Genomic DNA, 23,499 nt, shown 5'->3' with positions numbered 1-23,499 from the left:
TGAAATATTAGTACTTTTAAACCCAGGCTGCGTCCATTTTTCCAAGTGTTTCTGTTTCTGTGCCCAGTTTAAAAGTACAATACAACTTTCATCAATTAAAGGGCTGTTTCACCACCAATGATTATTTTATTTGACGGATAAATGTGATGCCGTCTCCGTCTATTCAAACAAAACAAACAGAGACGGCATCAAATTTATACGTCAGATAAATTTAATCAATTGACGGTGAAGCAGGGGTAAATGTCTTAGCGGGTTGCGTATTATTTAGGTAATTTATTTTTTACAAAGCTCTGAGGAAGACCTTTGCCCAGCAGTGGGACATAGACAATACTTTTGCAGGTGGTAGGTTTATTTTATTTATTTATTTATTTATCTTGCTCGCTAATCCTGCCGTGAAGCAGCAGTGCTTGCACTGTTGTGTTTCCGCGTGGAGAGTAAGACAGCCGGTGAAATTACTGGCACTTGAGGTATCCCATCTTAGGCCTCTAGGTTGGCAACGCATCTGCAATACCCTGGTGTCGCAGATGTTTATGGGCGATGGCGATCTCTTACCATCAGGAGACCCACTTGCTCGTTTTGCCATCCAGTTGAATAAAAAAAAACCTAAATAAAAATTCTGTCCGTTTTTCTGTCAGTTTTGTTTTTTTTTTTAAATGGCGTAGCTCAACTGACAAGCACAAATTACGAGTGTGGAGTTAGAAATCAAGTAGAAACTGACGACCAGATGGCCAAGTGGTTAGTGGACTGACTATGAAGCTCGAGGTCGCGGGTTCGATCCCCGACCGGGACAGATACTTGTATGAATAATAAATAGGTACGAATGTTTGTTCTCGGGTCTTGGATGTTTAATATGTATTTATCTACATGCATATCATAACTTCCCTATTATATGTTCAGAAACGACTATCAAATGGCCTTTATTAAGAAACCTGGTATCTGCGGGTGCATCTTAATGTTCACATTAAAGTACAGTGCATCTTAATGTTTACATTAAAGTATCGGTAATACTTTTTTTAACAATGCATATCTGTACATATTGTAGAAAACTTATGACATGCATGTAGATAATAATTATTATTCAGTCAAAGTCAGTCAGTCAAAGTCAAAATCAAAGTCAAAGTCAAAGTCAAAATACAGGCCATATCTGAACATATTATAGAAAACTTATGATATGCATGTAGATAAAGTTATGTATGCGGCTATACATAATTAGGCATTATGCACCAGCCACATAAATAACTATTAAGTATGTATTTATTTTAATAAGTATGTTTATCCGTTGCCTAGTATCCATAGTACAAGCTTTTCTTAGTTTGGGACTAGGTCAATTGGTGTTAAGTGTCCCATGATATTTAGTATTAATTTTATTTATTAATCACGAACTTGCATATGTACGAATGTTTTTTCTTTTCTATTCTATGACTATTGCTTTACATAAATATACTTTCCCTTTAAATTTTAAGTATAATCCAATCAACTTAACTAATATTTATGCATAAATGTTTTTGATCCAACAGGTACAAAGTGACCTGGTCGACCTGACGCAGTACCAAGAGGTCCAACTCTTGAAGCAGGTCGAGAACCTGATCCTTAAGGTCCGGGATCCCAACAAGAAGGCCTATCTGCACAGATTAAAGGCCAAATTGGCGCTGCGAAGGCTTAAGAGGCACAAGCACTTGCCTATCTTCGATTTAGATAAGTAAGTGCTGCTTTTGGTGATCAATAATAGTTATTTGTGTCACAAGGGAGCAAAATGGTGTATTTGCGGCGAGGGCGGTATATTGAATCCAGAATGTAGCGAGGGATTCTAAATTAGAATCCTGAGCGTAATGAGGGATTCAAGAGTTAACGCCCAAGATGAAAATAATTTTGCTCCCGAGTGGCTCATACAACTTTTCACACCGAGCATTAAGAAACTTGAAAAAAAGAATTCTTAATATTATTAAAGAACAACCAGCATAGAAAATGGCGTGGCTTTACAATTATCAACTTCAAAAAATGGCATTTGCAATAAAACACTTAGAAAAGCCTTGACCAGAAAACTTGCACTTTGCTCCCTCTCGTCTTTATCCCTATCACGTGGGAATATCGGTAGTAACAAACAAAAATAGATATGTCGGCGGCCGATCGTAAAATCCGCCAGATCACGAAATTCCTAGGCATATCGTGAAACGCCGCCATTTCATGAATTGGCTGAGGGACATTCGCCATATCGTTCAAAACTCACCGTTTAGCGATTTGCCTAGTGACGTTTAGGCAGATCATGAAATTCCTAGGCATATCATGAAGCGCCGCCATTTCATGATTTGGCCAGTTTAGGCAGATCATGAAATTCCTAGGCGTATCATGAAACGCCGCCATATCGGTTCTGGCACTTCGCCGGCCGCTGCCGCGGCACGCTCGCTTCGCTCGCTCGGCTCGTGCGTCGTGATCACAATTAATACTAACCACTCCACTCCTCGCTTCGCTCATCGTACCTAAATTTTTCTATAAAAAAAAATAACAACTAGTGAATACTTTATTTACCAACAATACTAACCTCTAAAATACGGGCAGATGTCCATGGTTTTTTCACATTGTGCACAGAATCCGTTTGATTCACATAAAAAGAACGGAGCTGATGTTCAAAAGCTTTCAAAAGATTTTGAATTTAATCACTATTTTCGGTTTAAAGATCATTTTGTTGCGACGCCGACATTTCTCACGCGCTAAACAAACACGGCCGGTCAGCTGGTCACGGCCGCCATTGCATACGCAGCGCCACCAGTGGCCAAATAAGAAACTATTTTACGATGTGCCTGGTATAGAACTAGGAATATCGACGAATGCGTTGCTCTAATCGATATGCCGTATTATTTCTCAGGCACATCGTGATATGCCTGGCCAACGTTTAGGCACATCATGAAATGGCGGCGTTTCACGATATGCCTAGGAATTTCGTGATCTGGCGGATTTTACGATCGGCCGCCGACATATACATCGTGTCGGAAATAATTATTTTGTTTATTGTATTACAGGGCAGTCAAAGTATTGTCTGGACATATACCGGAGGACGCGGGAACTGAAAGCGACGTCGAACGAGTACTTGACAGATTCCAGAGATCCGTATGTTGTAGCTTCGTAAAACCCACGTTAAACTTTGATCATTAGAATTTGAAACTTACCCCCTGTTCCACTATCCATTGATTAAATTTATCTGACAGATAAATGTGATGCCGTCTCTGTTTGTTTTGTTCGAATAGACGGAGACGGCATTACATTTATCCGTCAAATAAAATTAATCAATGGGTGAAGTTGACAATAGGTTTGATGTATGTCCTAAATTTAAGTCGTTGGGCCTTACGAGGATAAAGAAATAACTTGACCTATTTAGAAAAGTTGCAAAACCCCCACATTGTTATTTCAAACTTTAATATCCATAAAACGGCTGATCTGATTTCAAGAAATATAGCTTAGAATCACCGCAAGAAAACTCTTTCACGTAAAAAAACCGTATCGAAATCGGCCTATCCGTTTAAGATCTACGATGCCACAGACAGAGAAGCATTGGCATCAAACTTATAACATCCCTCTTTTTCCGTCGGGGGGTTAAAAACATAACTTCGTTCAGCGCACATAACTTCGTTTTTGCATCAATTTGGGCCAAGTCCTTTACTTTTTTTTACATATAACTGACCGTGATTGACCTCTATCTCCCCTGATGTTAAGTGCAGATGAGGCCAAAGGTGTATCTCACCGGTTCAATAACATCCCATTCACTTTAGCCTTGAAGAGCCCTAGATTGTATTTATCTGGAAATACAGACGACGAGAGCGAATTCCATTCCTTAGCAGTTCGCATTATGAAAGATGAAGCAAACCGCTTCGTGTGGGCTAACTTTGTATGTATACAAGCTGTTCTGAAGTTAGTTGGGTTAGTTTAAATATCTTTAACGCGGTACAATTTAAACATCTATCAATGTATGGTAACATTTCATAAACACAATTAAAACATCTTGAAAAACACTTGTGGGGAAGGGGGAGGACAAAAAGCAATTTCTTCACATCATCATCATCTCAGCCTATATACGTCCCACTGCTGGGCATAGATCCTCAGAATGAGAAAGCTTGGGCCGTATTTCCCACGTGGGCCCAGTCGGGAACTTGGGGCAAACTCGATTTTTCAACTTATGATTTCACAGTACCTCCAAGACAACCTTTGCGGCACAATCCCGGACACTAACTACGGCATGACAGTCCTGGCCAACGTGGAGCCGGTGCCGTTCCGTTCAGCTTTCTCCTGCACTCTGCTGCCTCCGTTCATCCGGCGGCAGCGCGCCACACCGACCTGGTTGAAGCTGCAGGATGAACTCCTCACTCGGACCCACAGGTAGGCGGGTTGTGGGAAACTGTGGTCAAAGTCACACAAATACACTCAATTTTTTATTTATGTCAAATCAAGGTAAACGAGCAAGTGGGTCACCTGATCGTGAGGGATTGCAGTTGCGTTACCAACCTAGAGGGCTAAGATAAAATGCCTCTTGTGCCAGTAATTTCACCGGCTGTCTTACTCTCCTCACCGGAACACAACAGTGCAAGCACTGGTGCTTGGCGGTAGGATTAACGAGTAAGATGGTGGTAGCGATCCGCACGGACCCTGCACTAGGTCCTACCACCCGTACGATATTATAAACCAGTTGTTGCCCGCGACTCTGTCCGCGTAGAATTTGTGTATCGCTATCCCGCGGGAACTATGCCATTTTCCGGGATAAAAACTATCCTTTCCTTCCCCGGGACTCAAACTATCTATAACTTCCTGTGGCCCAAGTCAAATTTTTGTTTTATGAACATGAAACTTTATGTCACTTATGAGATAGTTCGATTAGACATGCGTAATCTTGAGTCCGGCAAGGGATCTGATTCACCAAATCCAGCTCCGGTATCGGTATCGAATCCGCTTATTGACTCCGACTCCTTTATTGACTCCGGTTCTTTCGAGCGATTATTAGTTTGTCTATGGCCGATCCGGCTCGGTTCTGTACCGAGGTACTGAAATACCGATTCGTCCTATTGACTCTTTTGAATCTGTGAGTCACTTCGGATATTCTTACTACTGGCAAACAGGCTCCGGGCAGTGGCTCTGAAATTGGTATCATGCTATCCCTCTTCCTCTCGTAATAAATACTATTGGCGTGAGCGGGACGGCACATATCCGATCCGATCCGACGTGACTGAACGAAAGTAAAGTGAGTGCCGATCGCGAGTCGCTCGATCCAATAGGTTGGTCGGAGTTAGTAACTGATCGGAGTCAATTAGGGATTCAGATCTGCTTAAGGATCTGACTCTGTTGAATCTTCAGATCCGGATTTACCCATCTCTAACTTCGATGTCAATCCCATTCCACTAATATTATAAATGTGTTTAAGTCTCTTTGTTACTTAATCACGTCTAATCCGCTGAACCGATTAAGATGAAATTCGTCATACACTTAGTTTGAATTCCCGGGGAAGAACATAGGATAGTTTTTATCCAAAGCCCAGTGTATTGGGAGGGTGCGAAGTACTAGGTGGGGGTGATGAAATCTATCGCAGCGCTCATGGTGGCCATAAGTAGAAATAGGTCTGGCTCTGTCATCTGTCATACTCATATGAATCTGTCAGTAACATAGCAATTTGTATAGACTTTAACTACCTAATTTAAGTAATAGATGTTTGTGTTATGATGCGAGCTTGAATTATTGAACACTGTCCCTGTTTTGTTCTTAATTCCTCTACATCTCGGACATGTCTAGCAACTATTTTCCTTATGAAACGGTTTGTGAATGATATTTTATTTTATTAAATTATACTGATACTCACAAAAGCGGTCTTCAATATGATACTCATTTTGATCTGAAAACGATATTATAACGAAGAAACCAATACGATAACTTTATCTTTTCGTTTTACAGTAAAAGTACAACTAAACATGAAGTAAACAAACCCTAAAAAATAAAACACACTTTTTGAATAAATTTTACTTACCTCATTTAATTTTAATGACCAAAAATGAATTCACAACCTTTTGTCCACCCAAATCACGGTATCACAGTAATTTTGTGTTATAAATTAATACGTTATAGGTTTGATTTTTGTCACAATGTCGCGATGAAATTTCAAAACGTCAGAGCATCACAGCCATAAAAGTTGCGGACGCTAGGTGGCGCTGATGTCGTGCACAGAGCCAATATGTTTCTGACAGAAACTTTGTGTTGTCAGGCACATAAAGGACTACAAGCCGCCTGCGCACGCGACTCTAGATTATTCGTACGTACGGCCGCACCACATCGCCGCCGTTAACAACCTGTGCGCGCAGTTCTTCTGGCCGGGCATAGACTGTGAGTACTAATAATGTACAGATAATATAACATGTGTATAATAATATCAGTAAAGCCCGGAATTTCGAGTTCAGCTATTGACAGATTGTAGGGAGAGAGCACCGCTTTTTATCGATGTTATCGACAAATCGATGGTTATTTTTTTTAATTTACGTTCTTATTAAATAAAACCTCAAACTTTCCGATGATGCGTACTATTTCGGCGTTAGTAAAAAATCGAAATATCGGAAAGTTTAATCCGTTTAAATTGCTTTATTGCAATCATTATAACTAATTACGAATATCTTTATATTTTACAATTTGAGGAAACATCCCTCTGAGACCACTTAACGTTAGGTAGCTTGTTTGCCTACCCTTTGATAAAATAAAAGAGAAAATATTATTTTGTATTCCTTTAGTTCTTACTATAGCTAATATAAAATATTTTATAATAATATTCCAAGCAAAAATATATTTACAATATAAAAGTTACAACATGAATTAAAAATAAAAAAACTATCGATTTGTCGATAACATCGATAAAAAAGCGGTGCTCTCTCCCTACAATCTGTCAATAGCCGCATGCAAAATTCCGTGCCCTGAATATCAGGGCGTCTACTACAAATCCTAAAAAAATATCCCTGATTTTTCCCTGACTTTCTCTGACCACATTTCTAAATTTCCCTGACCAGTCATGTACATTTCAAAGCAGGTTAGGTATTTTTTTTTACTGCCCGAGATATTAAGCTAGACCCGATGATGGGAATTCATTGCACATCAAAAACATGCACACTGTTTTTTTGACTATTTTTAATATTTTTATGGTGCCAATATCAATATTAGTTAATTATGGGCATGAACACGTAAAATACAAAGTGAACAATTGTTTCCACTGTTGCTATTTTATTTCCTCGCAATCTAAGTGAAAAGCAGAGTGTAAAACTTCAGCATTAAACCCATTTTCCCCTCGACTTCTATCCACCCTCGCCGTACCGGCTCGGGTGGCTATATGTGGCGTTATCTGTAAAGGTACCTTGTTGTCGGTTCTAGTTTCCGAGATAATCGCGCTTGAAGTAAAATGTCGAAAAAAATCATTTTTTTCTTTTTTTACTCTATATTAATAAGCAGGTCTAAATTTAATTTGACGAGACACAAGTTTTTAAATCGATTTTTTATGAGTTAAAACATCCCTTAAAGTTTAGTAAGAAAGGTACCTTATTGTCGGTGCCGCTCTTGAATGCTTTCTGTGCGCTCGGTATCGGTTTGGAAGACGTGTCGGACGTCGGTACTTTGTCAGCGCGTCATCATCATCATCATCATCCTAGCCTATACTTCCCACTGCTGGGCACAGGCCTCCTCTCAGAATGAGAGAGCTTGGGCATTAGTTCCCACGCGGGCCCATTGCGGTGCTTGTCGGCGCGTAAAAAACGTCAAGAATCATCATAAAATGCGTTTAATTAGGTAAATCATCAATAACTGGCCACCCTTAAGCGGTAGCCAGTTAGGCCCTTATTACACTAGCGATTTGCGGGCGAGTTGAAAGCGAGGTGAGCGCGCAGCGAGTTCGCTTCGAGCGCGTAACGATTTCACCGCGAGCATGAAACGATATCGCTGCGAGCGCGCAACGATGTCGCTGCGAGTTCGCTGCGTTAGCGCCGAAGACGCCCTATTTATTATACGAAAGTCTACAATATGGCGTTTTTGGCGCTAAAGCAGCGAACTCGCCATGCGCTCGCAGCGCCTCGCTTGCCTCGCTTTCAACTCTCCCGCGAATCGCTAGTGTGATGAGGCCCCTTATTGACGATTTACGCCAATTTGTCTTTTTTTTATTCGACTGGATGCCAAACGAGCAAGTGGGTCACCTGATGGTAAGAGATTACCACCGCCCTTAGACACCTGCAACACCAGGGGGATTGCAGATGCGTTGCCAACCTAGAGGCCTAAGATGGGATACCTCAAATGCCAGTAATTTCACCGGCTGTCTTACTCTCCACGCCGAAACACAACAATGCAAGCACTGCTATTCACGGCAGGATTAGCGAGCAAGATGGTGGTAGCAATCCGGGCGGACCTTGCACAAGGTCCTACCACCTGCTGGTCTTTAGAGGTTGATTTATAGTAATAATAATAACGATTAATAGTTACAACTACAAATCAAAAGCATTTTTTTAGATCTAATTCTTAACTATGTCACTAAACATTTTACGTCCGACAATAAGGTACCTTTTTTAATACGTTAATCATTTAGTGTGTTGAGACAAAATTATAGGTTTTTGGTAAGAGTTTTAATACTACAGTGTTCTTAAATTAAGACTATTAAAATTAATCGTAAGTTATTAGTCGTTTTCAAATGATATCACCTCATAATCACTAAATATTTTACCACCGACGATAAGGTACCTTTTAGAAAATATATAGTGATTGTACCAACTTTTTACTAAACTTTACCTTGAATTTTGAGACTGAAAAAACTAGTTTTTTAAGATTTGTTGAGTTAATTCGGTCTCATTTGGCTATGTTTTAGCGTACTAAATATAAAAGTTTGTTGATTTTGACTGTTTAATTACATTTGTAAACAACAAAGTTATTTTTGTTAAAGTATTTTTTATATATAATAAACAACGTTAATTCAAAACGGAGTAGTTCTTATTTAGTGTCCAATTACGCATAATATTTTACCCTTCGATAAAATCCAATGGAAATATACTATAAATAGAAAAAAATGTAAAAAATCCATCAACCTTTTTTTTTTACTTTATGCACTTTGGCAAGATAAACTATAGGAAAACCGTTGGCCAATTACAAAATTGTTCTTGAAACCTGAAAGCCCGTACAATCTACTCCTCAAATAGCATGTCATCTATGTAACTTCCAACAATAACTTACTTTTATTGGGTGTATAAGTTTGAATTCAATTTTCTCATAATCACCTTTTTCTGGCTTTTGAGCTTCAACATTTTTTAAAAAATATCTATTAAACCTACATGCATGTTTCTTACATGGTTCGATAGCTAAATGTATGTAGATTATGGGGATATCAATAACTCAATACCGACAACAAGGTACCTTTTCCCAGATAACGCCACATATGACGTCTTGGGCAAAATGGCTCGTTTTATGCTCTCGTTGTACAATCTACTATTTCTGTATATCGAATATGTGTAAATAAATATTTCTTTCTCGCGTTACGGTATAATGAGGGCTATCGTTTTTTGTCTCACTAGATGGCGCACTGTTGTGTGAGGTTTTTAAGTATGGCTTTCAAAGTCTGTTTTTACGGGTGTGAAAACAAAGTTTAGATTAAAATCATATTTAATACACCTTAAAACCGTACCATAAAAATATCGAGCATGCCACAGTGTTGCATAGTCCCCGTTTTGTTCGGAAAAAAGGGAGGAAAAAGGTTTCCGAAAGACAAAACTATCTCAAAACACAGGCATTCATTGCCCCGGAACGCATATTTGCCATAATTAATTTCAGATATTGTAAAATATTCACAAAATTATTCTAATTATAAATAAACCCGCGTAGCTCACCCAAAAACTATGAGATTTGACATTTCGGAGACCTCACGCTACACTAGCGCCTCTAGTGGCGAATTCATACGCGATAGCCCTCATTCAGAAACTGTTTGTTGATACGAGCTATGTTGTGCAGTGACGGAAGCCCTGCAGTACCCTGAGTTCAGCTGCGTGGTGACGTACCGGCGGCTGGTGGTGGGCTGCGCGTTCCTGGTGCCCGGCGCGCGCGCCGCTTACGTCAGCTTCGTGCTGGTGCGGCCCGCCTGGCGCCGCGCCGGCCTCGCCGCCTTCATGCTGTACCATCTGCTCCAGGTCGGTACTACAGCTGGCCGGTACCCTGTGTCCGCTGGGGCTGGTGCGGCCCGCCTGGCGCCGCCTTCATGCTGTACCATCTGCTCCAGGTCGGTACTACAGCTGGCCGGTACCCTGTGTCCGCTGGGGCTGGTGCGGCCCGCCTGGCGCCGCCTTCATGCTGTACCATCTGCTCCAGGTCGGTACTACAGCTGGCCGGTACCCTGTGTCCGCTGGGCTGGTGCGGCCCGCCTGGCGCCGCCTTCATGCTGTACCATCTGCTCCAGGTCGGTACTACAGCTGGCCGGTACCCTGTGTCCGCTGGGGCTGGTGCGGCCCGCCTGGCGCCGCCTTCATGCTGTACCATCTGCTCCAGGTCGGTACTACAGCTGGCCGGTACCCTGTGTCCGCTGGGGCTGGTGCGGCCCGCCTGGCGCCGCCTTCATGCTGTACCATCTGCTCCAGGTCGGTACTACAGCTGGCCGGTACCCTGTGTCCGCTGGGCTGGTGCGGCCCGCCTGGCGCCGCCTTCATGCTGTACCATCTGCTCCAGGTCGGTACTACAGCTGGCCGGTACCCTGTGTCCGCTGGGGCTGGTGCGGCCCGCCTGGCGCCGCCTTCATGCTGTACCATCTGCTCCAGGTCGGTACTACAGCTGGCCGGTACCCGCAGCCGCTTCTCGCTCGTCGTCGGCGGTGGGACAAGCCTTTAAGTACCCATCCAACGGCTGGGCAAACTAATATTATGATGATTTATAATTTTGTTGTTGTTTCAGACCTGTTCCGGTAAAGATGTGACGCTGCATGTCTCTCCAACAAATCCCGCCATCTTTCTCTACCAGAAATTTGGTTTTAAAGTGAGTATACATTATTTTATAAGTATATTCAGGTATCTTGCGGCTGTGCCACATGGAGGGAAAGTATCGTAAATATAGTACATAGATTTTTTATTTTGATTTTGAGAAAAAATTATAAAAAATTGAACCAACTACGAAAAACCATGAAAGTAATTTTCTACCAGTCTGAAGTCGATGCCTCAGTATGAGCCAGCAGGAGTGGACCCATCTATCTCACCTACATACTATATATTGGGTTTCAATCACTCCTGCTGGCTCGTGCTGAGGCACCAACTTCAGATTGGTAGAAAATTATTTTCATGATTTTTTGTAGCCTGTTAAATTTTTTGTTATATAATTCACGCTTTTTAGTGTAATAATCTAAGATACAATAGTTTAATGTCAACTGCTCATAACCTTTTACAAAAGATTACTTTTTTCGATGCAGAGCCAGAGACGCTCATTATTGAGCAGTCCTGGTGCTTCAACACTCGTTCCATTTCACCATATGCATTATGATAAGCATAAATGCTTAGGAACTATATTAAAGTAATTGAAATTCAACGCTGTGAAGTACTTGTTATTGAGTAGTAGCTCTGTTGGTCAAATGTATCATTAGTTCCACTTCACCAAATGATGATTTTCACGAGCAAATGCACGAGTTACTACAAAATATATCCAAATTACCATAGGTGTCCCTACAATATTTGAAGAGTTCCCTCGATTTCCTTAGGATGCAACCATCAGATTCTGATTTGGTGCTTATGTAACCTAATTGAAGGTATTCCTAAAGGAACGTTTTTTTTTGTAAATCGGTTCATAAATGACAGAGTTCTGAGGTAACAAACAAAAAAAAATACAACTGAATTGATAAAAACTGTACTTATTCAAACTTTTTTGAATAATCTGTCTGGACTGGGAATCGAATCCAGATAATGGAAAAAACGCCTGTACTTATTATTTTTTACCTAAAAAGGTCAAGCGCTGTTTCTAATAGAAAAAAAAACATGAATATTTTCATATAGCATAATGAAGTATGTTCAATAGAATCCTAATAACTACCTTTTAAGTATGTCCCATTACTCCAATCCTCTAGCTTCAGGATTGCTCCAAAATGCCAGTGTGGTTAAAAGATTAAAACATAAACACATTATTTAAGTAATGCAAGAGGCACTGGTCACTAACTTTACATAACGCCATTCTTCATACACCTCATCTAATTATAGTCTGGCGGCTGATTGCAGATTTAAATCAAAAACAAAAAAAAAGTTTGTGGTTGTAACTAAAATACATACTGTATACAAGAATTATTTGTTTAAATGTATTAGATTAGATAGATAACTTTTTTTTTAATGGCTTTCAATCTTGCCTTTGATTAGATAGTTTTTTTTTTCTATTTTTTTTTTGAGGCTTCAGTGCACCTATGACTATTGAAAGACCCTCCTCCAGCCTCATTGAAACACTCGATGTCCACATTCATCAAACACTCCTATTGCGATGTCCAGATTATCTGGCTGCAAAGGAGTGCTTGATGAACCTGTAAATTTGTACTGCATCTTCCGATACCGGACAACTCAAATAATATTCACTGCACCATTGAACAGGTCCAAATCACTCAAATACATCTTGCGGATAACCTTAGTCAATACACACTCCACCAAAAATTGTATTAAGTCCTCAATCTTATTACAATCAGATAGATTTATTAAGATCATTTTATTTACAGCACAATTAAGTTTGCTTGCTCGGTTTGAATGTGGTATTTGATTGAAGGATGGACAAAAAACAAACTAAGGAGTATTCTAAAAAAAGAGATTTATTCACAAAGGTTTACAAATAAAACCTTCAGTTATAAGATAGTCATAGATCTTTCTGGTCTTGTTCACATCAATCTTCACTATTCTCCTTGCATCAAGCAATCTAAGGAACCCAAGTTTGTTGTTCTCCGCAATCAGTTGCTCCTTGATTTCGAGATAATTCTCTGGTAATAGCCTTAAATTCGAACATAAGACTTTCTCCGAGTCTGAAAGCAGGTGGAAGCCAGGCAAGTCAACGATTTCTAGAGGTGTCATCTGTCGCTTGTATTTCTTGACCTGTGGGTCTCTTGAGAAGCTCATTTTACTTTTTACAGGTGACTGGCTTTCAAATTTCTTCATCATCAACATTGTGTTGTATTTCTGCTCTTTCAGCACCAAATCATGCTCTTTTTTCAACTCCTTGTACAGTTTTACGCAATAAAGTGTTCTAATACCGTTTTTCCTGTATTCTGTCAGTTTGTTTAACCGTTGGAAGAGCTCTGCTTCCGAGCTCAGAGCCTCCATAAAGGCGTCAAACTGTATACCGGTCATGAATTGCATGAATGCCAAAAGTCTCTCGGATTTCTGTCTAGTCAAAAACTTGTCAAACTTCTGCACCCATGATATTAATTTGTTTGGCATGATCAGACCATGTTGCTGTATTATTTCATAACGTCTTTGCCTTTCTCTAAGCCTCGTATTTAATGCGTTGACTAAAGCTACTTTTAAGGTGTCCATACATTCATCATCTTCATCATCGGAGTACGAGTCTTCTATGTTAAATATGCTTTCTGCATTGTGATCATAACTTAATTCAAATTCTGATCTATGTGCGTTGTAACCCGCTAAATGCTGGTCACTCTGATTATTTCTTGGTGGGTTTGTGCTCACATCCATACTATACAAATAAGGTGTCACTATTCTAGGAAACAAGGACTGTTCTGTCTCAGGAAGCAACTTCAGCTCTTTAAATTGAACATTTTCTATGTAATACTTCTTATAGTGTTCTTGGCATTCTAATTTTGTTCTGCTGTGCACCATTTTGGATATTTCTTCCCAATTACCGTAACCGTAGGTCGATAATGCGGATAACAACTTACATTCTTCTTTAGCGGACCAGTTGCAGTTGTCGAAGAGCGGAAAATCGTTCTTTCTTATGGCATATTTGTGATTGTTTTTGTGAGTGCTTGTCTCTTGGCCAGAAGCGAAACAGCCAGTACACAAGCTTGCGTCACACTCGCAGCATTCAATATAAGGCTCATTAGCATTTTCCCCACAACTAACGCATTTCGTCTGCAATATATCATTCGACATTTTTCTCCACAGGTCGAGGAGCTCGTGCAAGATTTCTACGAGAAGTACTTCGACATTGACTACAAAGGGTGCCGGCACGCACTTTTCTTAAGACTTACTAGATAAATAAAATAGTTTTTAGTTAGATGTGTTTGTTTTTTATTGTTTTCTTGTGAAAACAACACGTTCTTTCTCGCTAATAAACAAGCAAGCCTTTATTGATTCGATGACAATGACATGACAGGACAGGACAGCTGACCGGCTGCGTTAATTTTTTGAAGTCTACGTCAATGTTGCAGCAGGGCTACTACGAAACTCGAAGTTCGTGTCGTGCGGTCCCTCTGACACTTTATACTGTTTAATACGAGAGCGAGAGAGACGGTATGATACGAACTTCGAGTTTCATAGTAGCCCTGCTGTTTTAAAAACTGAAAGAAACGTGAATTATAAAAATTAAACTTTTTGAGGGTGTGATTTTGAGATAATACGTACGTATTATGATAGTGATAATCAGCATTTTTTATTACTGTGTATATAAAAATGTGATTTTTGTTATTTTTAGTAGTACTGCGGTGATATTAGTTAATCTATTCACCGTAAGATGGCGCTGATATCACTATTATTATTTGCTTGACTATTTTAATAAATAATCTTGTTACTCTTTAAGTCCGTAAAAAATGTCTGCATAATGTCAGTCTCTTCTTGAATATCTAGTTTTCTTCAAATTATAAATCGATTAACCAAGTGTAAAATTGACAACCATTGACAGTATTATTTTAATAAGTATAAAATATTGTCAACAGATGTCGACACGCGTCTTTTCCGCCAAATGCTATCAAATGCTATATATTCAGCTAGCAGATTTTTCTAGTAACTGAAATGGAATTGCACTTATATTTTTTTGCATGCCATGCCAGTCATCTATTTTGTTCAAATGAACCCATAATCAATTAAATCAATATGGATTCTCCAGTTCTGGAATGATCCCTTAATGTTAATCTTATGAGTTTTTGATCGATTAGTAAAGTAGGTAAGTATATAGTTTAATGTGGTTCTACTAAATCACCTAAGTAAGTACTCTGATGATGATGACGATAGTTGCGGAAACCAAGATTTAACGCTAGATGAAAGAATCCCTCCCTACACCAAGAAGACCATGTTTGTAGGTTTTTTATTTTGTTTTTTGACCAGAGCCTCAATAATTGATTAGTCGTTAATGACTAACAAGTCAATAAGTGATAATAATAATTTACGCAGCTAACTTAAACATCCATTACATGTCCATTACAAATGATTTTTTTTTGCTCAAGGTATGGAATAAGTTAGGTAATAAAACCTTTTCCGCTTTCTTTCACCTTGTAGGTATTTTAATTGTATACAGACTTCGTGTGTGTCAGACAGATAGGTACTCTTTCTTTATCTCATTGTTTGTAGTCTATTCTACGTTACACAAAATTATTGATCGAACACGATTCTCGTGAAGGTCTTATTGTGGATTGGTTGATGCGAGTCAGGTCCATAGCACTGATTGGTTAAAAAACATTCACGAGATCACGTTGTGTTATCTGTGAAATAAGAACACTCTCACATGCTTCCAGAAACCGCGGAACGTTGTGTATTTGAACAACTAAATTTATATGTATCTCTTTCTAACACGAAAGCAAACCGTTTGATCGCGAATGTTTTGTCTCTTTTTTCCGTCGAATGAAGGCCCTAGAACGTTCTAGACGTTTTAATGTATATAACACGGCGGGACGGCGCCGCTACGTTTCATTCATTTGTGAATTTGAACGTGTGAACAGTGAAGTGTGTGGTGTGTTTGAAAAGTGAACATTTTACATAATTTCGCTTATTTCTGCTATTGGATTTCGTTACTGCACTATATAATTTAGGTAAGCGCAGTGGATTGTTTGTTTTCATTTATTAAATTGTGTTTTAATCAGAATTTACCCCGTGCCAAAATAAACTTCTAGCTATAATTTACATTGCGCGAATCATCGGTGTACGTACCCAAAAAAGGTGTCATTCACGCGGAGTTTAATAAGAATCGTTTTTGTTGCAGCCGTAAGTCTTCAGAAATGGGGAAAGATTATTACAAAATACTAGGACTGTCGAAGGGGGCGAGCGATGACGAGATAAAGAAAGCGTACCGCAAGCTGGCGCTGAAGTACCATCCCGACAAGAACAAGGCTGCTGGCGCGGAGGAACGGTTCAAGGAAGTGGCGGAGGCGTACGAGGTCCTCTCCGACAAGAAAAAGAGAGAGATCTACGACATGCACGGCGAGGAGGGCTTGAAGGGAGGAATGGGTGCGCACAACGGCCCAGGTGGCGGCCAGCCCTTCTCCTACACATTCCACGGCGACCCGAAGGCCACGTTCGCCCAATTCTTCGGCTCTGCGAGCCCCTTCCAAGCTTTTTTCGACCTCAACGGCGGCAGCGGTGGGAACACCATGTTCTTCGACCGAGATATGGACGTGGACATGGATCCGTTCGCAAACCTTGGCATGGGCCAGACGCGGCCTGGCGGCCCCGGCGGCGCGTTCCGCAGCCACAGTTTTAACTTCCACGGATCACCCAACCGAAAAGAAAAAACCCAAGACCCGCCCATCGAGCATGACCTGTATGTTTCGCTCGAAGACATCGCTAAGGGCTGCGTGAAGAAGATGAAGATTTCGCGCCGCGTCGTCCAACCCGACACCACCGTCAAGAAAGAAGATAAAGTACTGACTATCCATGTGAAACCTGGATGGAAGGCAGGGACCAAGATTACGTTCCAGAAAGAAGGTGACCAGGCCAGGAATAAGATCCCCGCTGACATTGTGTTCATTATCAGAGACAAGCCTAATCCCTTGTTCAAGCGAGAGGGCAGTGACATCAGACATACAGCAAAAGTTTCACTCAAACAGGTTGGTAAACTATTTTGTTGTTTGTAGTTTACTGTTATTTGATTGCACTGAACTGGACGGGTGACACACTTTCCCGGCCTGGATAACACCAACATGGAAATACCGGCCCTGTTTTTTGTGTACACACCAATAGAAGCTCCTGTCAGTTTCTATGGGTGTATACACGAAAAACAGGGTCTGTATTTCCATCCCGGTATTATCCAGGCCGGGAAAGAGGCACCCAACTGGACTATGTGAAGGAAGGTGCTACTTTAAGGGGCTGTTTCACCATCCATTGATTAGTGTTAACTGACAGTTAAATGTGCTGCCGTCTCTATTTGTTTACACTAGACGCCAGTTAACACGAATCAATGGATGGTGAAACAGCCCCTAAATGTGTTAATTGTCCTATTTAATAGTATAGAATCATAATAAAATAAGGCACTTTGTCAACTTTTTGTGCAAGTGGTATCTATCACCTGTGAGTCTGATAAGTCTCATGAATTCTCACTATAACAGTAGTCGCAAGTTTAGATAAACTTAGTCCTTAATTATGAGTCATGATATTGTTTTGCATACATAAGTAGCATGTATGCAAAAGGATATAGGTCATACTTCATGTTTAGAATCTTAAAACTGTATACAGATGTCTAACCTTTATTTCTCATTGTTCCCAGGCTCTATGTGGCACTATCATTGAAGTACCAACCATGACTGGAGACAAGCTCACCGTCAACCTCCAAGGAGAAGTTGTGAAGCCCCACACAGTGAAGAGGTTCCCAGGATACGGACTGCCCTACCCTAAGGAGCCTACACGGAAAGGCGATCTTCTAGTTGCATTCGACATTAAATTCCCAGACCGCCTCAGCCAAGGAGTTAAGGAAATTCTAGCAGATACGCTACCCAATTGAATTGACTAAGGGCAGTCTCATTGGTTAAAATTTCAGTATATCCTGTGGATACTTCGAGGCAACAACTCTGCCTTAGAACTCCGGAAGGCTGTGTTCTTGGATCGGTAGCAGTCCACTAGTATATGCTCAAATGACATGGGACATTCCTGTGAAATCTCTACTCATTACTTTCTGCGTAACGTAATTAGAAAATTGAGTGTTTGGCATCCTTTGTGCGTTTTAGTACAAAGTACTGTGTACATGGTCTGCTTGTGTGATTTTTAATTTGATAGGCTGTAAATATTTTGTATGATGTAAATATGTTGACAGTAATTGTAAGTTGTAGGACTAGCCTCCATTATGTGTACCATGTACAATAGTACGTATTTTTATTTGATTTATATTGATTTTTTTTTGATGATGAATGGATGCAGTGCCAGAAACTTATTACTTATAATTGCTGTTGAAAAATGACTAATAAATAATAATATTTAAAAACAAATTGTTTTTATTTTCAATTGCCGATGCTAACATTAACATTGGTTTGTTTTGAAAATAGTCTAGTCTATTTTGATAGCGATTCGTTGCCAACATAACATTATAAATGGCGCGACGCAGAAACGTTTTGATTGCTACTGTTTCGATGCTTTATAAAACATAGATTTGTTACGGGACTTAGTGTCGGGTAGCGGTAGTGTATAAACAGCTGGCTTTTACTGGTTCCATAATGTAGTTGGCACGACCTGAATACGCAAGCATTGGTCAAATAAAATGTTGGGCCAGTGTAGTAGCGATGAATTTAAATTTACCTCTACTCACATACTCCTACCACAAGACTCCAACTAAGTATATTGAAGAGAATTCATAAACCCCTTATCTATTTATTTGATTCTATGCACATACGAAGAGTATTTTCCAAGTTCTTTACTGTTTTTTTTATTATCTCGATGTAGGGAGAGCCAACAATAAATAAATTAATTTAATTACTGGCGAGTGTGTCACTGCAAATTTGTTTCACTCTAAAAGAAAAACATATGAAAACATGATATTGATGTCGCACTTTTGCTGGCTCAACACTATACTCTTTGAACGTCCTCAACAGACGCGCGCAGCTGACGTCATCCGGCAAAAATACACGCCCGCCCCCGCAAGGCCTACTGGTGAAATTGATGCACCCATTAATTTTTCCTTCATTTTAATTAAATTAAAGCATGTTACAAGGTTACTAGCTTTTATTATAAAGGTAACTAGACAGTGTATTGGATATTCTGGATAGCAAAGCGCTTCCGCACCTTTGACCTTGGATTAAAATTAAAAATTAAATGCAAAAAGGAGAGCTCGTCAGTTTTTTTTAGAAAGTTCTGGCGGGTGATGTTATTTTAGTAAGTAGGTAATAAATAAAGTGTAAGCGTGACGATGCGTGCATTAATAGGTTGGAAGGTCAAGGTCAGCAGTTAACAGCCGCTAAATAGGTATTTTTTGCGGGACTATAGAACAGCCAGGTAAAATTTCCGTAACTGTAAAAGCACTTCTACAAATGAATGATTGAGAACCACTCAATCATCACATCAATATTAAAATGTTCCGATTACGTGTTCGTTAGCAGATTGCTGAGCATTAAGTACTAAGTAGGTACCTTCTTTAACTTTAATGATATTCAAAACGTTCTCGATTCATCTTATAATAATTACCAGTAATGACTAAATCAATTTTAAACACAATGAAGATTATTCGTAGCAATTTTTACCAGGGGTATTGCAGATGCGTTGCCAACCTGGAGGCCTAAGATGACAATGGTGGCAAATAATGGCAATGTCTAAAAAAAACAGCTACAGTAATGTACCTATTACATGCTATTAATTAGGTAACTACCTATGGATATTAATAATAAATTAAGTACCTTAATGTTTTCAAAAATTGATGTTATACTTTCGTGTCAATAAGATTAAACAATACCTGACTTTTATTCGGTTCATTGTTACAATTTGGCTACAAAAAATATTGAATATTTATTTTTATTATTTATTTTTTATTCACAACATTCCAAAACGGAAGTTTAGAGTTTTAAATTAACATTATAAATTTTATAATGTTACCAACAACCTAAAAAGGTCCGTCTTTTTTGGGGATTTTAAGCTTACACTTATTTATGAACATATTTGCGTAGTACAGAACAGAACAAGGACGTCAATGTTTGTTTTTATTATTTCTTTTACTATCGCCGTGCTGTTTATCTTTATATCCAAAGTCGAAGCACAACCGAGAGCGCGCACAATGCATTGAATAACAATCTATGTATAATAAATCAATTATGTAAAGCATTAAAGAGGACGTAAATTTACTAAAAAAATCCACGTAACAAGATTAAAGTAAATATCACGAATATACTCCATTGTATAAAAAGCATAACCAAATTTCAGATAGTGTTGTTGTGCCAACAAACAATCTTTAACTCCTCTCAATAATGTTTACTTTCCTTTGTCGCAGCAGTAAATAATGTCGGTAGAGATAGTGCAATGATCGGACGGAACAATGTAGAAGCGTCTAGAGAAATCAAGATATCCCGACGACTGGCTGGCGAAGTTGAACTTGGAAGCAAAGCCAACCGACCGGTGCGTGCTCGTTTTTTCTGTGTTACCAGTTTTTTTAACTGAAAATTTCATAAATAATTTGGTGTCAGGATAAATGGGTGTCAAGTACTAACTGAAAAGCTGAACAGCAAAGAACTTTTAATAAGGAAGGTGTTCATTTGATTTGAATATGAATTTTGAATTTGAATACAGCATTAGATATGTCAAGTGAGCTAAAAGGGTGAGGCACGTACATGGCAAAAAAATCATGCTTAAATATTTATTTTTAGCTATTCTATTTTATGTACCTGCATAGAAGGAAACAGTACTTCCAAGTCTTCCATTCTGATTAGAACCTATCTTTAGATCGGAGATAAAGATAGTTACTTAACTTTCTAACTGCGCCTAAAACGAAGTTAATGAGGGCTATCGTTTTTTGTCTCACTAGATGGCGCACTGTTGCGTGAGGTTTTTAAGTATGGCTTTCAAAGTCTGTTATTACGGGCGTAAAGACAAAGTTTAGATTAAAATCATATTTAATACACCTTAAAACCGTACCATAAAAATATCGAGCATGCCACAGTGTTGCATAGTCCCCGTTTTGTTCGGAAAAAAGGGAGGAAAAAGGTTTCCGAAAGACAAAACTGTCTCAAAACACAGACATTCATTGCCCCGGAACGCATATTTGCCATAATTAATATCAGATATTGCAAAATATTCACAAAATTATTCTAATTATAAATAAACCCTCGTAGCTCACCCAAAAACTATGAGATTTGACATTTCGGAGACCTCACGCTACACTAGCGCCTCTAGCGGCGAATTCATACGCGATAGCCCTCATTGCTTGAAAATTAGGTTAAATATTCGCAAATTGCGATATCAAATCGATAATAGCGATAATTATTATGCATACAATATCAGCGTTCGATCTCTTTGATCGTGTCGCAGCAGAACACTAATAATTTCATGTGTTCAATTCAAATGTCATTGCTGCCCTCTGTGCAGTTCTATTGAAGGACTGAAATAAATACTCACTTTGCTCTCAATTGATCCAGTAGTCGGGATTCGAAGATGATAGATAAAAATAAAAATTACTGTAAGTACGCAACAAGAAACTAAATACAACCATTTTGATTCCTAAATAATCACATAGTTCACGCTAAATAGGCTTAATTTAGACGTTTCCTTCTGCTTTCATAATCAAGACCGTATACTTAAACAAAAATATTCAATTTTTATCACTAAACGAACAAACAATGGAATCTTCTTTATTCTGTAAAATTGTAAATATTATAGATGATCAAACGAACTTCTTGAAGTGAAGTTCGATCACTATTATGTGAATCGCTTCATTCGAAGATATAATAATTAACCAGGTAGTTTCTTTAACTTGCTAGGCAACGTCACACGATTTTTAGAGGGAAATAAATAATTTTCATTTAAAAAGTATGTCTATTGAACACTAGTCCCCCACTCCTTATGCGATGAGTTACCAACCGCTGTGTTTCATCCTCATTCCTTTGAAGTAAAGAGCAAAACTTGTATATGGGTATCTAAGAACTTTTAGTTCTAATGTGACAAAGTCACGGGAGGGAGGGTGCTGATTATATCTTCGAATGAAGCGATTCACATAATAGTGATCGAACTTCACTTCAAGAAGTTCGTTTGATCATCTATTATATTTCATCGCTTCATTCTTCAGATATAATAATTAACCAGGTAGAGTTTTAGAGCAGCAAGTTTTGCTTTCTGTTGGTATGCTATGGAGTTAAAAACGTAACATTGTAATCAATATTTTCCATTTATTGAAAAAATACAAAAGAACACAATATATCTGTAATATACTTATTACACACACATAACTATATACTTCTAAATTCTAATTTAATAATCGATTGATTAATCAGATGCATTGCGACCTAAGCATACTGCTTTTGCAAATATATCATTGTTACTGTCTTGTAACGGCCTATCGTAAAATTTTGAAAATGTTTGTGATTTGGTTGTCCATCCAGCAGCCTTGCGTATGACCTCTATGGACACGCCGGCGGCCCGAGCGGCCGAAGTAGACGAGTGTCGGGTGCTGTGAGCGCCGAACCTGGACACGTCCACCCCCGCCGCTCCCAGCACCTGCCGTATCCACCGGCCTATGGTTTGACATGTGGCTGCTTTGTGGGGAGTCTTGTAAGTCAGCAATAGTGCACTGTGATTCCTGGCTCTCTTATTTTGAGTCACCAAAATATAGTCTTTGAGAGTCAGGGCAGGGCAAATGCTTGGGTTTTCTCCAAAGTACGGTAAATTCAATAAGGGCTGTTCACGACCAGGCGCAGATGTTTTTATCAAGTCTGGGATAGAGATCTTTATAAAGTCTTCAGCTATGTATATGTTTTCTATTTTAATCAGTGAAAACGTTTGTACTCGATGTGCCGTACAAATCGCAAGTAAAATTACGACTTTTTTCGTAAGTTTCTCAAGGGAAAGTTCATTATTGGGGTACCATGTCGATACTAGATCGAGAACTACTTGAGGGTTCCAGGTGTAATTATATCGTGGTAAACTAGGCTTTAGTCTAAATGCACCCTTGAGTAACCTTTTAATGCGATCGTCTGAGCCAACATCGGGTAGTACAAGAGACAAAGCAGAGCGATGACTATTTAACGTTCCGTAAGAACAGCCTTTATTAAATTCCCCTGTCAGGAACATAAGTATTGACGTGATCGATGTATTTAATGGTTCCAAACCATTGTTATTACAAAACTCCCACCAGAGCTTTAGGGACACACTGTATTGTTTTAATGTGTTCTCTGAAAGAGAGGCTAAACTTAATGGGATCGCTTCCGGTGGAACTCCTCGGCGGGCGAAGGCCGTGCTGACAAGGTTGCGGCAGCCAGGGTAAGGCTGGTGTGTAAGCGGTGGGGTCGTCTGCAATGAGACCGTAGTAAAACTTTACTCGGGTTGAAGAATATAATTTCTGAAATCAATAGGTTCTGCAGCAGTGGAAACCAAGGCTGAGAAGGCCAATACGGGAAAACTAGAACACCCTGTGCACTATCATCAATAATTTTTCGTATGCATTTTAAAA

The 23,499-nt window shown here is 39.4% G+C and overlaps 3 protein-coding genes across 3 annotated transcripts in view; 2 read left to right on the top strand and 1 right to left on the bottom strand.

Annotated features, from left to right (window-relative positions):
• The window catches only part of Atac2 (Ada2a-containing complex component 2), a 35,328-nt gene extending 21,114 nt beyond the window's left edge, over window positions 1-14,214 (top strand). Inside the window, exons 8-14 of the mRNA XM_074101084.1 lie at window positions 1,518-1,699; window positions 3,018-3,105; window positions 4,181-4,368; window positions 6,236-6,354; window positions 9,991-10,166; window positions 10,921-11,001; window positions 14,103-14,214. Of these exons, the coding sequence (XP_073957185.1) occupies window positions 1,518-1,699; window positions 3,018-3,105; window positions 4,181-4,368; window positions 6,236-6,354; window positions 9,991-10,166; window positions 10,921-11,001; window positions 14,103-14,195 (927 nt within the window). The 3' untranslated portion in view covers window positions 14,196-14,214. The remainder of the gene's footprint in view (window positions 1-1,517; window positions 1,700-3,017; window positions 3,106-4,180; window positions 4,369-6,235; window positions 6,355-9,990; window positions 10,167-10,920; window positions 11,002-14,102) is intronic.
• Window positions 12,779-14,109, bottom strand: Ada2a (Transcriptional adapter 2A). Its single transcript, XM_074101085.1, has one exon. The coding sequence runs from the start codon at window positions 14,088-14,090 to the stop codon at window positions 12,801-12,803; it is 1,290 nt and encodes a 429-aa protein (XP_073957186.1). The 5' UTR covers window positions 14,091-14,109; the 3' UTR covers window positions 12,779-12,800.
• A 1,616-nt stretch (window positions 14,215-15,830) lies between the features above and the next one.
• On the top strand, window positions 15,831-18,346 carry LOC141437777 (dnaJ protein homolog 1). Its single transcript, XM_074101284.1, has 3 exons — window positions 15,831-15,961; window positions 16,132-16,975; window positions 17,632-18,346. The coding sequence occupies exons 2-3, from the start codon at window positions 16,148-16,150 to the stop codon at window positions 17,863-17,865; spliced, it is 1,062 nt and encodes a 353-aa protein (XP_073957385.1). The 5' UTR covers window positions 15,831-15,961; window positions 16,132-16,147; the 3' UTR covers window positions 17,866-18,346.
• Window positions 18,347-23,499: the final 5,153 nt, after the last annotated feature.

This window comes from Choristoneura fumiferana, chromosome 18, assembly GCF_025370935.1.
Source record: "Choristoneura fumiferana chromosome 18, NRCan_CFum_1, whole genome shotgun sequence".
In the NCBI taxonomy this organism is placed as follows: domain Eukaryota; kingdom Metazoa; phylum Arthropoda; class Insecta; order Lepidoptera; family Tortricidae; genus Choristoneura; species Choristoneura fumiferana.
This window is presented reverse-complemented; position numbering and strand designations above follow the sequence as displayed.